The following is a 19,267-nucleotide window of genomic DNA, read 5'->3' as shown; positions in this document are numbered from 1 at the left end:
TGGCTAATGACCTCTGTTAATTACCCATGGTTTAACCTTAAAAAGGGGACGTTTATAGACCGATAGCCCTTATCCGACATCTGCCATCAGCAAACTCTAAACACTATTGCATGCCGCGGCAGTAATATGTACAGCCTCTCGCCCTAGGGCCTGTGTGGGTTGAAACGCGGCGAGTGAAGGTGGTCTCCTTTCAACACCGTAACTTCCCGCCACCGGTTAGTGCATGAAACGGAACAGGAAAAAGCCGCAATGACAGGGGCCGCGGGTAGGAGAAGCTTATTATCCCATGAAGGGACGAAAACGGGTATATCTCCGATGCGCAGCCAATATGATCGCCCTCGTCATGCTCGCTTCCTCCGTCCTTGGGCTCGAGGATCATGTCATGACGGCCGGGAAGGAGTTTATTCTTGTACATGCACCTGTTTCGATCGATGTCAGCATCCGTTATTGCTATTGAAGTCGATGGTTTTTAGCATCTGTGGTATGGTGTGATTGTGATTGTGATTATTACTCGCGCATTTCTTGGCGTCTGATGGGTTTAGCCCGCAAGGCAAGTGTGCTTCTAAAATTGGTCAAATATGTAACCCCCATTGACATTGATGGTTTGAGGTGATAGTTCGTTCTCTCTGTCGAACCAAGTTGGATTTGTCCGCGTTTGGTACCTCACCTTCCCGTTGCCTGCCTGTGCCCCCCCTTTTTTTTCTCTCGCTCGACCTCCCGGGATCAACCCCGGGGTCTTTCACGGGACCCCCGCTAGTATTACCGGATATCCCTGGGGTCCGTAAGCGGCCTGTATGCCATACAGGGTATCCCCGCATTCAACTGCGAGTACTCGTCGCTGTCCCCGTCATGGGACGTAAGGCTTAGGATGCCGGTTATCCCCGGACCCGCGTCTACGGCCCCTCCTCCACTCTACCTAGTTGCATGAATACCAAAGATCGGGGGACCAACCCTCGCGCATCTATATGGTGGATGGCTAGCAGGATGAATTCGGTACCCTTGGGCCTTCCCACCGGCCCTTTCGATGCAGAGAAAGGTAGAACCTGGCAGATCAGAGGCAGCATACCCCTATCCAGATGCAGTCATCTTGCACTGTCAGCCAGCCTGTCCAATGAAACGCCCTTGTCATTGGCCAACATGGCCCTCCTAATCAACAGAAACAAGGACCAGCCGTTCATCATGGGTTTTATTGGAGACATTTACATGTTAGAAGCAGAAAAGTCACCCTAGACTGAACGCATACCAAACATAGACTTTCTACCAACGAACGTCTGACTCGGCCATGGAAGCAGTGGCAGGACTCGGGTCTCCCATCGGGAAGTAATCGAGATAAGCCACAGCCTCGACCAGAGACGCATCGCCATATCGGGACATACTGTTATATATCACCATGTCGTCCACATCTTGTGAACCTCTCGAGACTTGTCCTTCATGCCATTGAACAGCTAGCTATCTTGACTCCATTTCTTCAACCAGCCCCTTAGATTTTCATTTCTTGAGCCGGCAGTGCCTGAACTTGTACGCTTCTTTCCCCCCTTTTCCTAAATTCAGCGACAACACATCAGGCAGACCATGGCGAGACTGGACGTGGGCGAGGAGGTCGAATGGACGAAGGACGTCGTCCGAACCGACACGACCACCAACAGAGTCAAGAGCTTCGTCGTCGTCGGCGCCCCCAAGCTCCCCAGCGCGGCCGGGCAATACCTCCTCGACAAGTTCCCCATCGTGCAATGGCTCCCGCGCTACCATCCCTCCTGGCTGATACAGGACTTCATGGCCGGTCTGACGATCGGCGTGCTGCTGATCCCTCAAGGCCTCGCCTACGCTAAGATCGCCACAATACCGATCCAGAATGGGCTGTATTCCGGCTGGATCCCCGCCGTCATGGCCGTCCTGATGGGGACGTGAAAGGTGCGTTCATTCGTCTCATATGGTGGTTACGACGTAACACATATTACGAGCGGTTCTGACGATGCGTGATACAGACCTCTCATTCGGCCCGACGTCTGTCTTGGGCCTTTTGACTTCTGAGATTGTCCACGATCTGTCGGCCGAGTACAGCCCCACGGCCATTGCCAGCGCCGTCGCGTTCATGGTCGGGGCGTACAACCTGGTGCTGGGCCTCTTCGGGCTCGGCTTCCTTTTGAAATTCGTCTCGGTCCCTGTGCTCACAGGCTTCATATCTGCGACCTCCCTGACCATTGGCTTTGGTCAACTGGGAAGCCTGGTCGGTCTCAGCGATACCCCTGACGGCATATCCAGCATCATAGGATACGTGCTGCAGAGGCTCCCTAAGTGGTAAGTTCTCTCCCCCCCTGCTCCGTTTTGTCTTCCCCCGTATCTTCGGGTTTTGAAAATAGCTGACATGGCATTTCTTGTGTGCGTATAGGGACGGTCCCACATGCGCCATCGGCTTCGGAACTGTCGCGATCCTCCTCGCGCTCGAAAAGATGGGCAAGACATGGGGCAAGAAGAACTTCGTCATCAAGTACGTCGCGTCCAGCCGCGCCGTCTTCGTCACGGTCCTCTTCACTCTCGTCAGCTTCTTCGTCAACAAGGACCGTGGCGCGAAGCCTCTCTGGTCCACCACCAAGGTCAAGACTCAGGGGATCGCGGCCCCGAAGTCCCACGACATGGAGCTGCTCATAAAAGTCGCTTCCCGGGCCTTTGCTCCGCTGGTGGCGTGTGCCCTGGAGCACTTGGCCGTGGGCAAAGCGTTTGGGCGACGCGATGGCTACTCGATCGACCAGACTCAGGAGCTCAACTATCTCGGTTTCACCAACGTCATCAACAGTTTCTTCAGCGTGATGCCGATCAACGGTGCCATGTCCCGTACGGCGGTCAACTCCGAGTGCCGCGTCAAGAGCCCGCTCAACGGCATGGTTACGGCCGGCTTCATTCTCCTGACCATATACGTCCTTTCGCCGGCGCTCTTTTGGTTACCCGAGGCCACCCTTTCTGCAATTATTGTAAGCTGCATGCATGACCCCTTTATTAGATACTGCAAGGTACACCGTCTAACACGCAAAACTTCCAGATCATGGCCGTCGTTCACCTGTTCGGCCCCGTCTCGCTCTTCTACCGTTACTGGCGAGTCTCCTTCGCCGACTTCGTGGCATCAATGCTATCCTTCTGGGTGACCGTCTTCGTCTCTGCTGAAATCGGCATCGGCGTCGCCGTGGCGTGGTCCGTCATCTACACCCTTCTGCGCTCCGCCTTCGTCAAGCTCATGGTGCAACTCGATGACAGCAAGGTCGACGACAAGTTCTCTCCGTCCTCCTCCTCCTCCTCCTACAGGGCCGCGGGTGCAGTTCCGCGTCGTCGGCATGTCCCCCGCGGTGCACGAGCGCTTCGCCCGCGCCGAGTGGCCGCTCGCAGACCTGGACCCGAACGACAGGCGCTGGGGGGCCGCGACCGACGTGCTGGACACCGATGTGGTCTACCTGAACTTGGAGTATGCCGTGCAAGGCCGACGGGGCAGCGTGCTCGAGGCCGTCGTTTCGGAGAAATTTTGAAATGGTTGGGGAAATCATGCTGGCATGACATAAGTGGGCTAGCTTTTCTTTTGCACCCTGGCGGTCACCTATCTCGGGTTCTAGGTATTCAGGGAATGTTTCAATGCGATTACTTGTTTACTTTGCCATGAGGTTCGTGCTATATGCGATTTGTATTAGGTCTGCTGTTGAGGAATCTCAACATCAACTCTTTCCACGTCTCGGTTATAAGTTAGCTCCATAGGAAGGGGTATTTGTTCAAGGTATCCAATGAGAATTGAGTTCCTGGAATACATATTTCAAGGCGCAGGTGCCATTTCAGCAATTGGCGGGGCATTGGTCAACTCAGGGGCTTGTCTGCCTGCCAGATCTTGACTCTCCAAACGCCTTCTTATTGTACAACGAAACTGTCTGCCCAGGTTAGTTACAAGAAATGATTGGTATGCATTAAAACCTTTCGCCATCGTGTTCCACCTTGTTTTTCCGTGGTACGACCCTTCCTACAGCTCATCAACCCTAATCCGTGCCTCCTCCAGGTCTACATCGGGCTGAGTGACTTCATCCTTCTCTGCGCTCTGGACCTTCTTCCAGAAGATCTCGCCATTCTCAGGGTCGTCCTTGAACAGATGATCGACGACCAACTTCTTGGGCGTCTCGCCCATCCACTGGAACAGGGAGAAGTCGCGGAACTCGTCAGCGCGGAAGACCTCGAGCATCTCCACGGGCTCGTCTCCGATGTTCTCGACAAAGTGGCCGTTGTTGCGAGGCACGATGCCAACATCGCCCGGCACGTAGTCGAAAGTGCGCGCAGTGCCTTCGGCGGCGAAGATGGTGATGCGGGCGCGGCCCTTGATAAAGAAAGACCACTCGTCGGCGTTGGGATGCCAGTGCATTTCTCGGATAGCACCAGGCTGGATGGTGACATGGGCGGCGGCCACCGTCTTGGAAACCCCGAAGTTCTTGGAATCGGTTATGCGCACTTCTCCGCCGCTCGTCTTCTTAGGCTCCTGATCCAGCATGCGGTGGGTGAAGTTGTACTTGGACTTCTTCACCCCCTTGCCTGTCGGTCGCTCCTCATTAATAGAGCCGGGATTGGTACCTTGGAAGATGTACCTTTCACTCTCTGGGATATGGGCGAAGATCTCTGGTGCCAAATCGAAGTTCTTGGCGATGACCGACTTGGGAGTGTGGGCTATGGCAACATCAGCTATCCGCATGCATTGGGCATACCTGGGGTTACGTACCAAGCCAGTCGCTCAGAATGAACGTAGACTCCTCCGAGAAACTCCCATCGTCAAAGATGAGAAGAAACTCAGTACCATTGGGACTCAAGCCTTGAAGTGAATGAGGAACACCGCTGGGGAAATACCAGAGGTCGCCTTTCTTCAAGTCATCCATGAAGTTACCACCTTCATAGTCGATGGCCGTGACACGGACTTCTCCGTCCAAGACATAAGCCCATTCTGCCTCCTTGTGCCAATGTAGTTCCCGAACGACTCCTTGATCGAGTCGCATGTTCACCGCAGCCAGTTCCACACTGGAGCCGAGCTCGCGGACAGTGGTCTGTCGCGTCCAGCCCCCTTCCTGCAGCAATGCATTAGCGGTGGGTGAATGAGTAGGGGGGGCCAAGCCGCTTCGCGACTCGTGGGATGAACTTTACCTCAATCCTCACGTGAGAATCGGCAAAACTCCAGCGCATGTTATTCATGGTACCGTGGTCGGTGGATGGCGGGCGCACCATATCCGGACCCTGCCGGGATCGCTCCCAGTTCCAAGGGCCCAACACGGAAGCGCCGAGGCCATTACGGTAGGGCAGGGGATTCAGCTTATCGCCGACCGAGTCGACTGCTTTATCAAGAGGGTCCCTGAAGCCGGGGGTATAAGGAGACTTGTTCTTCCCGAAGTTTGCAGGCAGCGAATGGCCATCAAGCAGACGTTGGCGTGGGCTGTCCTGAACCGGGACAGCGAGCCCAAGTTCGCTCAGTGCCGCGCCGAGGACTAAAAAGGAGCTTGTGAGCTGCATGGTGGTGATGGGGTATTGGGTTGAGAATGCAGACAGGAGAGAAACAAGTCGGGGCTACGGTAAGGTTCCCTGGTGGGTTAAAGCCTACTTTACATATCAAGTACGGTGACAGTCAATGGGCGAGAGCAACTTCAAGTCTGCAACTCTTTGTTGACGTATGCGATCGTCTCGTACCTGGAGCTTGAGTGGGGATGCAGCAAGGGATCACACAAAGCCTCGTCATGGCTTGCAATGGATGCCGGCCAAAAGGCAAAAGGCTGCAGAAGCACCAACCAAGCTACCTCAACCCTCTTACTAATAGGCCGCATGCTTGGATGCCGAAAGATCTCCGCCTGGGTGTTACAGTAGAAACCGAACGGTCGACTGGGTAGAGCTTCGGCTGTTGGTTGGTCTTCTCGGGACTGGGATCCTGGCAATCATGACAAGAGATTGGGGTGTCCCATATCACGGACAGTATTATGTTAGGTCAGTGAGAACCACGCGGGGTGCTAGACAGTCGGTCTGCGGGGTACATGCAGTACTCGAGTACCTATCGTATCGGCTGTCTTTGAACACCTTCAAACGTCTGCCGGTAACACGCAGGCACGACTGTAACAGATGCGATCTCAGAAATCAGTCTCTCGTCATGCCGGGTTAGCCGTGACGCGGTCTTCCACGGCCGTGGTAACCGGAGGCCGCGTGTTGGAACTTGGAACCTTGGCATACTACGCGCCTAGTTTCTTGCCGCATTCCAAGTTCGACCCGGGAAAGAGTCGTGCCACGTTGTGATATCTCCGGAATAGGGCCAGAATATGTACCAGATGCCTCAGCCAAACACCATGGTTACCCGCGCGTTCCGGCATCCACTGCGGAACTAGCAGGAGTTCCTAGTCGCCCCCGGATTGCTGCGAAAGGATATATGAGATGAAGTTTGGCCGAAGGCGTTTCTAGCCTCTTACTACATACTTCTTATGTATGCTACCACCGCATGCATCACTTGGCTGCATCATACACACCGTGAGTGAGCACATGCAGCTAGCTACTTTCCAATGAGCACCGGCTGCGATGCATACATTCGATCTTTCCTTTTACTTTCCAGGCGATGAAAGCTTGACTCTCGTACGAGATAGGCATTGCACGATATGCTTCAGCCACGAAGATACACCGAGACTGCTGGAGGCCAGTTGTCGCCGATAGATGGGCCGAATGTCGGTAATTTTGCGCCTCACAGTGAGCGGCCTGGGAAAAGACAGAACATTAGGCGAGATCTCATTCTTTGATTTAGCATATCCAGTGCGTGTGGCATTTGCTGTTACCATGTTGGTAAAGAACACCGGGAACAGATTCTCGGACCTTCTGTCGCGTCTCTCACCAGACTTCAAATTACAGCTGAACAGAAGCTGAAATGTCAGCCCTGGCCAACTGTAACAATAAAGAAAGCCCAGGGGTGCTGCTACGTATTTACGTACTGCCCGGCCTGCCCCACCTAGAATGGATCGCTCGCAGCGCTAGAACAACTAGGACAGTCAATACTCATACCCGGCATCTAATTCCCGATGCCCGCCCCAGTCTGCCAGTCTGCACGGTAAGAATTGCACCTAGATTCCGCGATCTGGTTTTGGATTAGACGGACTTGAAAAGCTTGAATCTCCAGGTATGCAATCATTCTGCCAACCTACGTCAGATCGACGCGAGTCAGTCCCTATCGAGGCCGGTAGTCTGCTCTGGCCAGTCTACTTACTTGACTATTCCCCTCGAGAAATACCTCCTCACCTGTAATCGTTAACGCGGTTGGTCTTCGCTTCTCTTATCACTGTTCGTTTTTTTCTAGGTAGATCTTACCTGCATAAACCCTACCTAAGTACTACGTCATGGCATCCTCCAGCGCCTACGGCTCCTTGAGCAGCCACTCCAGATCGGCTACTCGCCGCGGCGCCGACGAGGAGCAACCTTTGCTGGGCAGCAGGAATGCGGCGAAAACCTCGGTATGGCGCGAGAAGCTGACCGTAGACGTCCATCGCGATTGGGCAGATGTGGTGTTGCTGTTGTGCTACATCATCACTGGCCTGCTAGACAGTGCGGCCATATCGACCTGGGGATCCTTCGTCTCCATGCAGACAGGTGCATCTTATTGCAGCCCGGGTGCAATGTTGAGCATGCGCGTGCTAATCAATGCTTTGTGTAGGAAACACGGTGTACATCGGCCTTGGATTAGCTGCCCCTAACGAGTCGAAGCGTTGGGTCAAGTCTGGGGTCTCGCTGATCTCGTTCTGCGTGGGATCCTTTTGCTTCAGTCGCTTCCACCGGCGCTTCTCGCCCTGCCGGCGCTGGGTGTTGTGCACTTCGTTCTTGCTCCAGATGGCCTTCATCATCGCCGCCGCCAGCGTTATGACGTTGGCGCCCGCTGCTGCCGACGAAAAGGACAGCATCAGCTGGAACGTCCTCGTCCCCATGGCCCTCGTCGCCTTCCAGAGCTGTGGTCAAGCCGTCACCAGCCGGGCGCTCAAGTACAAGTCGCTTACGAGTGTCGTACTAACCAGCATCTACTGCGATCTGTTCTCGGACACGCAACTGTTCGCATTTGACAACACGGAGAGGAACCGACGCGTGGGGGCGCCCCTCCTGCTCCTCTCTGGCGCTGTCATGGGCGGTCTACTGTCTCGAAATGCTGTCGGTATTGTTGGGGTTCTGTGGATTGCAGCTGGACTGAAGCTCCTTGCTGCCATCACATGGTTTCTTTGGCCGGCTGCCGATCAATGAAGTCCCGTGTTCGGCATGACCAAATCCTGTGATGCCAGCGGGGGCAGTTAGCGCCGTGCGGGTGTTTTTGTACGAGCAAGTCCACCTGTCTGAGCTATACGGTTAGAACTGTGTAAAGCATGATTACGTATAATACAATCGATCAACTACAGATAATCACGTGCAAGATGTAGCTTGAGACATGGAAGAGATCGCCGTCGTTATGCAGCGCTGTGGGGTTTGGGCCACTGCAACCCAGCGGGATGGCTCAGCAGGTGATTCAGGCCTAGAACAACCCCACGATTTACAGCTGAAGCCTCAGATGGTCGATTTGGGCGAATGGACTTAACCACCATGTTGCTATTAGCCGTATGTTCCACTCTTCCGATACTACTGATGCTGCCTAGGTCATAGCGCACTACGCGTATGTACTTAGAATATATTTAGGTAAATAAAGAAATAATCCTGGCATAATCATCCCTTGCTCACTCTACTGAGTATGTGCAAGTGATTCAGGTACGTGTGCTCCTTCCATGTGTTCCGATGGGGCTTGTTCGAAATCGTTTGATCTTTGCATGTTTGCTTGTTTGTCAAGGTAACACCAGCCTTTTCGTGTATGCAATTTGGCAGCCTGCACCCTCTTGTCATGTCTTGTCCTACGTAAGGATGTGATATGGGTTCCTTGTGCATGTTGCTTGCCCCGCTTGTCCGGCCTGCTGCTCACCGTACGCCGCCAAGCTTCGCTCTCTCCCGCCATCGTCAGCCTATGTGTAAAAGATCCCAAGTTGGTGGAACTCGTTAGCAAATCCCCTACCTTTAATCACGTAACCGTTACTCAAGAAGCAAACCCGAAACCACCATGAAGCTCGCCGTCTTCAGCGCCAAGCCCTACGACAAGCTCTACCTCACCACCGAGCACGCGGCGGAGCTCGCCCCGGAGGCCGGCATCGAGGTCATCTACCACGACTTTCCGCTCTCGCTCGAGACGGTGGAGCTGGCCCGGGGCGCCCAGGCCGTCTGCGTCTTCGTCAACGACGCCGTCGACGCCCCCGTGCTCGAGGCGCTCGCGCAGTACGGCGTCAAGGCCGTCCTGCTGCGCTGCGCCGGCTACAACCATGTCGACCTCGAAGCCGCCGAGCGTCTTGATTTCTTCGTCGCCAACGTGCCCTCGTACTCGCCCGAGGCCGTCGCCGAGTTCGCCGTCGCCCTGATACAGACTCTTAACCGCCACACCCACCGCGCCTACAACCGGGTCCGTGAGGCCAACTTCAACCTGGACGGTCTTCTTGGCAGGTATGCAAAAATGGATATCTTAATCTCAAAACTTGGGGATCCTTCACCTAAAACACGAGTCATGTGGCTACATTGGCCCATTAACCCCTGAGACACCCCTTAATGACAATGAAAAAAAGAGACATATTAAATATGCGAACACATTCATAAACTCGTGCCTGTCCTTGGATACCGAACCTGAGGATTCATTACTAACAGTGCATGCATACTCTAGAAACCTGCATGGGAAGACCGTGGGTCTAGTCGGGACCGGCAAGATCGGCGTTGCGCTGTCGCGGATCATGGCGGGGTTCGGCTGCAAAGTGATCGCCTACGACCCCTTCGAGAACGACGAGTTCAAAAAGTGCGGCGGGACCTACACGGACCTGGACGACTTGCTCGCGCAGAGCGACATCGTGAGCCTGCACTGCCCGCTGACGGACAGCTCCAAGCACATCATCGACCGCGACTCGCTGGCCAAGATGAAGCCGCGCGCCATGCTCGTCAACACGTCGCGCGGCGGCCTCATCCACACCAAGGCCGTCATCGCCGCGCTCAAGTCGAAGCACCTGGGCGGCCTGGCGCTTGACGTCTACGACGGCGAGGGCGCCCTCTTCTACAAGGACCACTCGGGCGAGATCATTGACGACGACGAGCTCATGCGCCTGACCACCTTCCACAACGTCCTCGTCTGCGGGCACCAGGCCTTCTTCACCGACGAGGCGCTGTCGGAGATCGGGGCCTGCACCATACGCAACCTGGCCGACTTCGTTCAGCGGCGCAAGTGCAAGAACTCGCTTGTCCTTCAGGGGCACGCCCTGGTTAAGAGGGATTCTGTCCCGGTCCGCATCTAAATGCTTATTTCACATGGGGAATTAGCGCAGAGTAACTTCACAGTGTCAGGCGTCAAGCCAGTTCTAGACTCAGGAATACCTAGGCTGTTACTTGCGTCCAACCGGTATCATACAAACCAGTGGACATTCCATGGATAGCTAGTTCGGCTTCAGCTGCTGTCCCAATCAAAAACAAATGTACTGCATTCACTGTTTTAGATAAAGTTGAGAGCGCAAGATACTCCTATGGTGATTTACTTATTTATGATTGCCTTCTTGGCGGCAAAATATTCCAATGTGAATTGCGTAGCCTATATCTTTATATGTATATGTACCTTGACAAGAAAACACCACGGACCCCCTTGTCGAAAAGGGGGCTGGGTGAGCGATGAATACGCAGTATATAGGGAAACAACACACGTCTTCTCTATCGTCTATATACCCCAGAAATAGTATAGTCCTTCTTGGGGCCGTTGACTGAGTACCCAATTCTCCATTCCTTTAGGTTGACAGCCTGAAACTTGAATTCGTACTTCACATTGTAGAGATCCTCAATGCACAGATGGCTCGCTTTGGCTTGCCATCCCTTGGTCTGCGCTGCCTCATCAGCGGCATCCGGCACGATGAACTCGATATCGTGGAACAGATAGTCGGCTCGCATGTTGTCGTCCGTCTTGGCGAACCAGACGCTAAGCACATCCCGGGTTCCGTCGTACCTCCAGACGTAGCGCCGTGTGGCTCGGAACTTCATCCCGTTGCTTGCCATGAAGTCGCCGTCTTCGATGTACAGGTACTCCATGCCCAGATCGTCTTGCTCCGCGGCATTGCGGCCGTCCGCCGTGCCTTGGCGCAGGAGGAATTTGGCTGTTCCGACAAAGCGCCCACTGGGGTGGGATGGAAGTTTCGACACCAGATCGCGTTCCAGCTTCCACTCCCCCAGTAATGACCTGAAGACGGCCTGGGCGACAAACCTGGCCTTGGTCAAGCCACCTAGAGCGGTTTCGTGCGTGCACGCTAGGTTCTTCTCTACCTCGGCAATCTGTGACTGGGCTGCTCCCTCAGACACATACCGAGCGGGGGTGAGAATATCCATGCTCTTCCCATTTGCTAGGGGCGGTGTCTCCTTAGGCGTCGAGATCTTCATCTCCAGGGCTTTCGCAAACTCTTGCATCAGAAACGCATAGTCACCCATCGGAAACTGTGCCAGACGTGGGTCTGGGCGAAGATTCATTACATTTTGAATGGAATTGTCACATTCAAGCGCTTCTTTCCACGCTTGAGAGGGTTCTGGTGTCGCCCAAAGACGGGCGATGAATCGAGCTTGCATTTCCATCACGCCCCAATAAGGTGAACGGTAGAAACCAACGAAGCCAAGAGTGGAGAGAGAAGGATGATGTGTCCCGTGAAAAGCGAGAGCAGCTGGGAGACTGGGGTGCGAGGGAGCATATGAGATTGTCTCTAGAACTTCCGACGGGAGAAAGTCTAGGGATGGGCAAGGATCGAAGCCAGTCGCAAGGACAACAGCGGCTATATCCTCAATCTTCTCATCTGAGGGCGAGAGCGCAGCCGTGTTCCCAGATAGGGACGACACTTTACCTTGGCTGACAGATATCAAACCGGATCTGACAAAGTCGGCATAGTGACTGCTCATTGCCAAAAACGGCTGTTGTTCTCTGAGGTCATCACCAATCTTGACGTTAGGAGAGAACTCGCCCTGGTCGGTCCCAAGAACTGATTGGAAAATCGAGTTGAATGTCTTGGCCGAGTCCACGCTGATGTGTCCGGAGCTGTTGGTCAAGGGTCGAGGCCGATTCGCTAAGTTGTAAGACGGAAGATCGCAGGGTAGAAAAGGTGGTGCAGCAGCAGCAGGCTTTGAAAACAAAAATACTTAGAAACACACTATGTTGGTCGGTGTGGGCATGGGCCTTACCTTGGCGGAAGTGAACAATGGGAATACCCAGGAAGGTCGCTGAGCAATGTGCTGGATCGAATACTTCTCCGGGTTCTCGAAAGGCTTCTCCCCAGGGCCATGCACCGCGGAGGAAAGGTGAGTGGCGATGGTGCCGGCGATCTCGATGCCTGACATCTGCCCCCCAACGACTAGAATTTTGTGCCCCTTTTGGTTCCCTTTGGCCAGAAGGCCCTTCAAATCCCGATACTTGCTGCTGTGTAGTATGGGAACCTCAGCTTCCTTCGACAAATAGTCGGGCCAGATCGGCTTGCCGAAGAAGCCGGTCGTGACAAGCAGATGGTCGTAGGTGTGAGATTGCGGCCCCTCCTCCGACTCGGTCTCAACCTTCCAGGCGCCATCCTGCTGTAACTCGGTCCGGACGACCTTGTGGCCCAGCCTCACATCTGCACCTCCGTACCTTTCTGCGTAACATTTGAGGTATTGTCCTACCTGCCATGCCTTTGGCATCTGCGGGACGTTGTCGTCCCATGCGAGGTCGCTGAACTGCACCGTGTGCTTGCTCTGGTTGGCCACCATCAGCGGATGGACTAGGCCGGCGGCATCGTCCTTGGTCAGTGGCCATAGTCCACCTATCCGCGGCTGCGCATCATAGATGGTAACCTTGAAGGTTGCTGGAGCCACATCGTGCAGCAGTGTTTTGGCTGCAACCAAGCCCGAAGGTCCGGCGCCTGAGGTCTGAGTGAGTCGGGGTGTATTGGCGTATTGCGATCGCGAGTATGGGATTTACAAGCAGGGAAGAAGTGGCTAAGGAACCGGCTTACCGATGATGCAGACGGTTTTCGTCATGGTTCAGGGTCGCCGAAAGCGCACAAAAGAGGAGCGTGGACCGGCGGGAGAAGAGGCTCGGATTTTGCTTCACAACAGATCGATCTTTGGCGAGCGCTGAACCAATTCCAACGACGGGCTGGCTGGGTGGGGGGCGGTCTGCGCTAAAGAGAGATCTACCTAAACCCCAAGGGTCACAGATCTTGGCGGCTGCAATTTGTTGATCAATTTAATGCTTGGTAGGTGTTTTGAAAAACCCGGGTGTACGCAGCAACTTGAAACAGTCGGGTGGTATATGCTTGCCACGTGGAAAAGTGTTTGTTCCTCTGTGCTGACTGAGATCTTTGTGGGCTCTGTCTTCACATTCCAGATTTGATACTTCATAAGCAATCGGACGTCAGCGTCATTTGGCTATAACGCGCGCCATTTGTTGATACGTGTTGAGAGGCCCGCTTCTCACCCACATGGACTATTGCGCAACTCAGATATATTTTGATGTACAGTCAAGATGCGCATGGAACATCTTCCGGCACCCGTAGTTTGACAGACAAACTGTTCGGAACCGGGCCCGGCACAGATGAACATTGTCCAGCTCTTGCGACCGGCATGCCCCATGCCTCCATGTGGCTGGCCCATGGGCTCCGTCCCTTTTTTGATCGCCCGCGATGGCTGGGATATCTGTCTCAAGGCACTATAATCCTCTTTGCCTCGTACTTCATCTTGAAGCGGTTTGCCTCGTTGCTAGAGGCAATAGCCGAGACATCCTCGCCAATCTGCCACCGACCCAGAAAGACTGTTGGCCATGAAGCTCCATTTCGAAAGACTCGAAGACCCGTGCCGGCCGCTAGCAGAGCCGGCGCCAGATTGTCATCAAGTGCAACTCGGCTCATGGACTGGGCTTTGTTGGTCGAGGTTCCTGCCTCTCACCACATGCCTCTGAAACATCCCTGCTTCTTGCCAAGCCTTCTACGCGTTCCTCAGCTTCCATGCAGATATTACCATCCACAACCCCGTCGCTTGCTGGAGCGACCGCCCGTCCATCTGGTGCTCTTTTCTTCTTCTTCTTCTTCTGGCTCGTACAGCTCCGGCGGGCGTAAGCCTTTCAGCTTTCACAAAACCAACAGCCTAAAGCCTGCAACCGTGACATAACTGCAGCGACCATGTGGCCACCCGAACCCTTCGTGGCTATTTCTATATCTAAAGGGGGCCAGGGTGAGATGCTAATGGATATACAGCTCAGCTTAACGAGCCCCTGGTGAGTTGGGTTCGATTAGAACTTACGGTATCGTTGCAGCGCATCGCCGTCGTGTAGGGTGCGGTATATTGTTTCCGGGGGCTACTCGTACTCGCGAACAGCGCCAACAGTTCTCCATGCAATGTATCTCCGTACGTGAGCTAGGCAGGCCGGTAAGTCCCTACGAGCCGCACAGCGGTACGTTTTTTGTCTTGCCTGATCTCATAAATCAGATTACGGCGAGCCAGGGTGAGTCAGATGGTATACCTTAACCCCGGCTGTGCTACAAAAAACCACGCGCCGAGAAAGTGGTTCGAGTCACCTTCGTCGCGTGGAATTGAGTGTTACCAGCCTGGGGGAGCTCGTGGGCGCTGGCTCAGGGGCGTTTAGACCTCGTTCGAATATCTTTTTAAGAGGGGGGCCGGAGAAGAAATCGCTGGGATAGTGCATCTTCAAGAACGAACACCTGCCAGAGCAACCCGTCCTTACGAGATGCGGTCCCCACCAGTCCCTCCTAATAAGGTTGCAATTGGGCACCAGGATAGACGGGCAGCAGCATCGGTTGTGGATAAGAAAACGATGACGGCTTCCGGAGACTCCGCACTAGCTTCAGTCGTTCTCGATTCGATATAGCATTGCATCGATTCGAGTGGCACGAGTTATTTGAAATCGCAATGCTGGCATTGATTGCCGAGTCGTAGGTTCCGCTCTTCCCTCCGGCAGCCCTCAAGGTCCTATCTGATAGCGTACCTAGTACTACTTGCATGCTACGTTAGTACAGCACTGAGTAAATGGTCCCGCGCGGGGTACATACAATGGTGGACGACGGGGATCATAACTGGGCACCCCCTGCTTAGCTTTGCTCCGGGTCTACTCGACGGCTCCAGGGCTCGGCCTAAATGTATGGCGCTTGCCCATGCCGTGCTGCTTCCGAGGGGCTTTTCTCTTAGTTGCTCGCAGGCATAGTGCCTCGGGTGTGATTCGTCTGAGTCTCTCGCCAGGCCGGCGTGATTCCGCAAGAATCTGGTGCTTGTTGTTTACTTGGCAGGAGGTTGACAGGTTGCCTGTGCAGCACTGCAGCGATCTGTATGACCAAGACTACATACCTACCTAGACAGTCACTGCGGACCTGGCTGTTGCCTCGTACGACAGAGCCTTGCCGACGGGCTTCTGTGGGAGGCATCGGATTCAGGCCATGGAAAGACCCCAATGTCTTGGTAGCGATGCTTCGGCCGCAAGAGCAAGCAAAGTTTTGGATGGCCGTCAATGTATCGTTCTCATCAAGAGAATCTATATATACTTTGGCGAAAACGAGCCGGCCGATCTCCAGGCGAATTGGCGGCCCTGGTTGTTATTTACCGGCCTACATATATCTTTGAATATAACACAACACGCAAATTGTACGCCTTCGAGAGCAATGCTTGCGTTTTGTACCCCGAGCTTGGGGGAGCACAAGCACAGCCTTCGGCCATTTTACGCACATCCTTGGGATACCACACCCATGTGACAGTCTCTGCTGCAATCATGGCATTGGGTGCGGAGAGGGTGGGATGTTGCACATATTGACCAAAGGGGATTCGTTGGGTTTCCAAAAGGGGGCTTCGTATATGTTGAAGATGACTTCATAATTCACACCTCTCGGCAGGCTAGGTTTGGATACAGTACCAATCTGGTAGGAGTACTACCTGCGGGTCCTACCTGACCCGAGAGCCGTAGACTAGCCCCCCGCACTGCTACGATCTCCAGTCGCCCGGCTTGTCTAAAGCTTGCCGCGCCAAGGGCTATGCCTCAAGCTAAGGCTATCCCGCGGGGTGATCTATGATGCTTGGTGATGGGGAAAACAGACGGGACACGAGCCTGCCTACGAACAGCTACCACCAAACAACGGCGTCCGAGCCGACGCCTTGTAGAACCGACAGCGACGGCGGGACGGCCACTCCGAATCGTAGGTTCCGACTTGCGTTGCCTGTGCGGGAGACAGGGCTCGCCTAACAAATTACGATGATTGGCAGGACGGATATACATGCAATAAGAAGTTTGATGAATGCCACTCCCCTCATTGTTGAAGCCCGAGTATCGAGCCGGACTAAGGTTAGGAGGTAGGTAAGTAGGGAAGATATCGATTCCGCATTCACAAGTAAGGCTCAAACATCCGTAGCTCCCTCAACAGTCCTCGTGGCGGGACGGAACTACTGAGACGAAGTACCTAGGCGGATGCAATGCACATCAACTGAATAAGTACGACATGGGCGATTGATGTGAAGGTTCCTGATTGTTGCAAGGAGGCAGGCTGTGACCAGCCATGTCATGGTGTGTGGCGTGTGTCCCCTGGGGCCAGATGCAATGGATGTGCCGATTGATTGATGTGGTAAATATTGGAAGGTATGCAGGAAAAAGTGAGGTACTTAGCTCCTTCCGCCTTGAGCACCACACACGCACCCCCTCCCTCCAAGTCCAGGTCCATGTCCAGGATAAGAAATCACATACCTGGACTCTCTCCCTTCGTTCATTCATTCGTTCATATTTCAGATGTCGATCATTCATTTCTCTCCCAAACCCCATCCTGCCTGAGGTCAAATATCTACCCTACACCCGGCCGTGGGACTTCCTTCACCAACTCTACACCTGTATCTTGACCGTACCATTTTCTTCTTCTTGTCCTTCTTCACTGTGCATTTTCGCCACGCCCTCTTCGCAATTCTGCAAAGAGGCTCTTCTCATATATTTGTATACGTAAACCCACATAGGGGTTATATATAAGCACACAGTTCAACACCCACTGCGTACCCACATTGGACTGGCAATCAATCCTCTTCCAAGTTTAACTTCCGGCGCGCTGCGGTGGACCTGGCGGGAACCATTCGACTCTAGTTACGAGAACCTTTGCGGGCTTTTGTCACTGCGCGCCTTGGCTTCGACTGGGATCAAGACCATTCGACAATTGTTCTCCTGGGGCACGCTTTATACATTGGCTCAACATCCATACGATGAGTGACCTCGAAAAGAGCGAAGGGAAGGCAGTCTCCTCCCGCCACGAGAGTGATGCTTCACCAGAAGTCGGCGGATACAACCATGGATCACCCTATGACCCAGACGCGCACCTGTCGCCTGAAGAAAGGGAAAAGATAGTGAGAACCTCGTGACTGGGCTTGAGACCACCTGACAGGTTGACTGACAAGAATAACAGGACCGCGCTCTGGTCTGGCGTCTAGACTGGATTCTCATCCCCTGGGTAAGTGTGGGAACAACGGCACAATCTGTAGTAAACCACTGGGTCACGGTCGAAGGCTGACATGAACTCCACAGCTTTGCGTATTGTATCTGCTGGCGTTTCTAGATCGAACAAACATAGGCAACGCCAAAATCGCGGGCCTGTCCACGGATCTCAACCTCACTACGCCCTCCTACAACGCAACCTTGACCATCTTCTTCGTGTCCTACTCGGTGTTTGAGCCGCTTACCAATGTCCTCCTCAAGAAGCTCCGTCCTTCCATTTTCATACCCATTATCATGTAAGCAGCTGCTGATGGTCTCGTGTGGTGCTATGCTGACAGCCCTGGGTCTAGGGTCCTGTGGGGCTGTTCGATGCTGGGTATGGGGTTCGTCTACAACTGGTCTGGCCTCATGGCTGCCCGCTGGTTCCTTGGCTTAACAGAAGCTGGCCTATTCCCTGGAGTCAACTACTACCTGTCCTGCTGGTACAAGCGGTCGGAGTTTGGCGTTCGAGCCGTGAGTCACGCTAGCACATGTGCCATGGGACCAGTCTTCTCACTTAACTCTGTAGGCAATCTTCTTTTCTGCCGCCGCCATCTCTGGCTCTTTCGGTGGCCTTCTCGCCGCTGCCATTGAGAATATGGATGGTATCGGTGGCAAGAAGGGCTGGGAGTGGATCTTCATTCTCGAAGGTCTTCTTACCGTCTGCTTTGGTGTTGCCTCCTTCTGGATGGTTCATGACTTCCCCGACGATGCTAAGTTTCTCGGTGACGAGGATCGTGCTCGTGTGGTTCGACGGCTTAAGATGGACCAGCAGGCTTCAGCCCAGCACGAGGACTGGAAACCCTCGTACTTGTGGGATGGGATCAAGGACTGGAAGATGTGGCTTGGAATGGCGATATATATGGGTTGCGATATGCCCTTGTATGCGTTCTCGCTCTTCTTGCCCACAATCGTTTCCGAACTTGGTTGGAGCGGTGCTGACGGGAAGGACGTTGTCCGCGCTCAACTCATGAGTGTCCCTCCCTACGTGGCCGCCGCTATCCTCACCGTCATCATTGGGTTCGTCGCCGACCGCACACGCCAGCGTGGCCTATGCAACATTGCTGTCAGTGCCATCGGCATTGCTGGGTTTGCTATGATGGTCGGATCCAACAACGCCGCCGTCAAATACGCAGGCACTTTCCTGGGGGCGCTTGGCATCTACCCATGCATCTCCAATACCATCAGCTGGATGGCGAACAACATAGAGGGTGTCTATAAGCGAGGTGTCGTGCTCGGTTTCGTGATTGGATGGGGCAATCTCAACGGGATCGTCAGTTCCAATATCTACTTCCACCAACCTCGGTATGTGGAAGGTCATGCAGTGATCCTTGCCTACATGATCGTATTCCTTTTCGGCGGTAGTCTTCTCATGACGACATTATTGCGCATCGAGAATAGGAAGCGTCGAGAGGGAAAGCGCGATTACCTGATAGAAGGAAAGACGGAGCAGGAAATCGATCTACTCGGCGACCGTCGCCCCGACTTCATCTACACGCTTTGAGCTACGTTTTGGGCGTGGAAGGGTTCGGATATTCGGGTAAAATCGGCCGTGAGAAGTTAGTTGGACGTTCAATTGATGCATGCCCGTGTTTGGTATTCATGAGGAGAAAGATCTAAGACTCTACAGAGAAGCACCGTTGATCTTACACCTTCAGACCTGGCAAGGTCACCAGTTCGCCACAAACGCGCGGTGCAGAA

General features: G+C 54.0%; 6 protein-coding genes across 6 annotated transcripts; 4 read left to right on the top strand and 2 right to left on the bottom strand.

Moving 5' to 3' along the window:
- Positions 1-1,572: 1,572 nt before the first annotated feature.
- PG986_007077 (sulfate permease) lies at positions 1,573-3,515 on the top strand (the record flags this gene model as incomplete). Its single annotated transcript, XM_066843299.1, has 6 exons — positions 1,573-1,904; positions 1,986-2,004; positions 2,033-2,295; positions 2,390-2,969; positions 3,038-3,253; positions 3,312-3,515. 6 exons carry the CDS (start codon positions 1,573-1,575, stop codon positions 3,513-3,515), a joined length of 1,614 nt encoding a protein of 537 aa, XP_066699411.1.
- Positions 3,516-3,994: 479 nt separating this feature from the next.
- PG986_007076 (oxalate decarboxylase OxdC) lies at positions 3,995-5,517 on the bottom strand (the record flags this gene model as incomplete). Its single annotated transcript, XM_066843298.1, has 3 exons — positions 3,995-4,686; positions 4,739-5,078; positions 5,155-5,517. The coding sequence occupies 3 exons, from the start codon at positions 5,515-5,517 to the stop codon at positions 3,995-3,997; spliced, it is 1,395 nt and encodes a 464-aa protein (XP_066699410.1).
- Positions 5,518-7,367: 1,850 nt separating this feature from the next.
- Positions 7,368-8,256, top strand: PG986_007075 (uncharacterized protein; the record flags this gene model as incomplete). Its single annotated transcript, XM_066843297.1, has 2 exons — positions 7,368-7,617; positions 7,682-8,256. The coding sequence occupies 2 exons, from the start codon at positions 7,368-7,370 to the stop codon at positions 8,254-8,256; spliced, it is 825 nt and encodes a 274-aa protein (XP_066699409.1).
- Positions 8,257-9,094: 838 nt separating this feature from the next.
- Positions 9,095-10,361, top strand: PG986_007074 (uncharacterized protein; the record flags this gene model as incomplete). The annotated part of the gene is made up of 2 exons (XM_066843296.1): positions 9,095-9,528; positions 9,743-10,361. 2 exons carry the CDS (start codon positions 9,095-9,097, stop codon positions 10,359-10,361), a joined length of 1,053 nt encoding a protein of 350 aa, XP_066699408.1.
- A 406-nt stretch (positions 10,362-10,767) lies between these two features.
- Positions 10,768-13,098, bottom strand: PG986_007073 (uncharacterized protein; the record flags this gene model as incomplete). Its single annotated transcript, XM_066843295.1, has 3 exons — positions 10,768-12,210; positions 12,271-12,980; positions 13,074-13,098. The coding sequence occupies 3 exons, from the start codon at positions 13,096-13,098 to the stop codon at positions 10,768-10,770; spliced, it is 2,178 nt and encodes a 725-aa protein (XP_066699407.1).
- Positions 13,099-17,298: 4,200 nt separating this feature from the next.
- PG986_007072 (transporter) lies at positions 17,299-19,070 on the top strand (the record flags this gene model as incomplete). The annotated part of the gene is made up of 5 exons (XM_066843294.1): positions 17,299-17,439; positions 17,499-17,543; positions 17,618-17,823; positions 17,878-18,040; positions 18,096-19,070. 5 exons carry the CDS (start codon positions 17,299-17,301, stop codon positions 19,068-19,070), a joined length of 1,530 nt encoding a protein of 509 aa, XP_066699406.1.
- Positions 19,071-19,267: the final 197 nt, after the last annotated feature.

The sequence above is a fragment of the Apiospora aurea genome (genome assembly GCF_038362705.1).
Source record: "Apiospora aurea strain CBS 24483 chromosome Unknown utg000005l_segment0_segment0, whole genome shotgun sequence".
NCBI lineage: Eukaryota > Fungi > Ascomycota > Sordariomycetes > Amphisphaeriales > Apiosporaceae > Apiospora > Apiospora aurea.
This window is presented reverse-complemented; position numbering and strand designations above follow the sequence as displayed.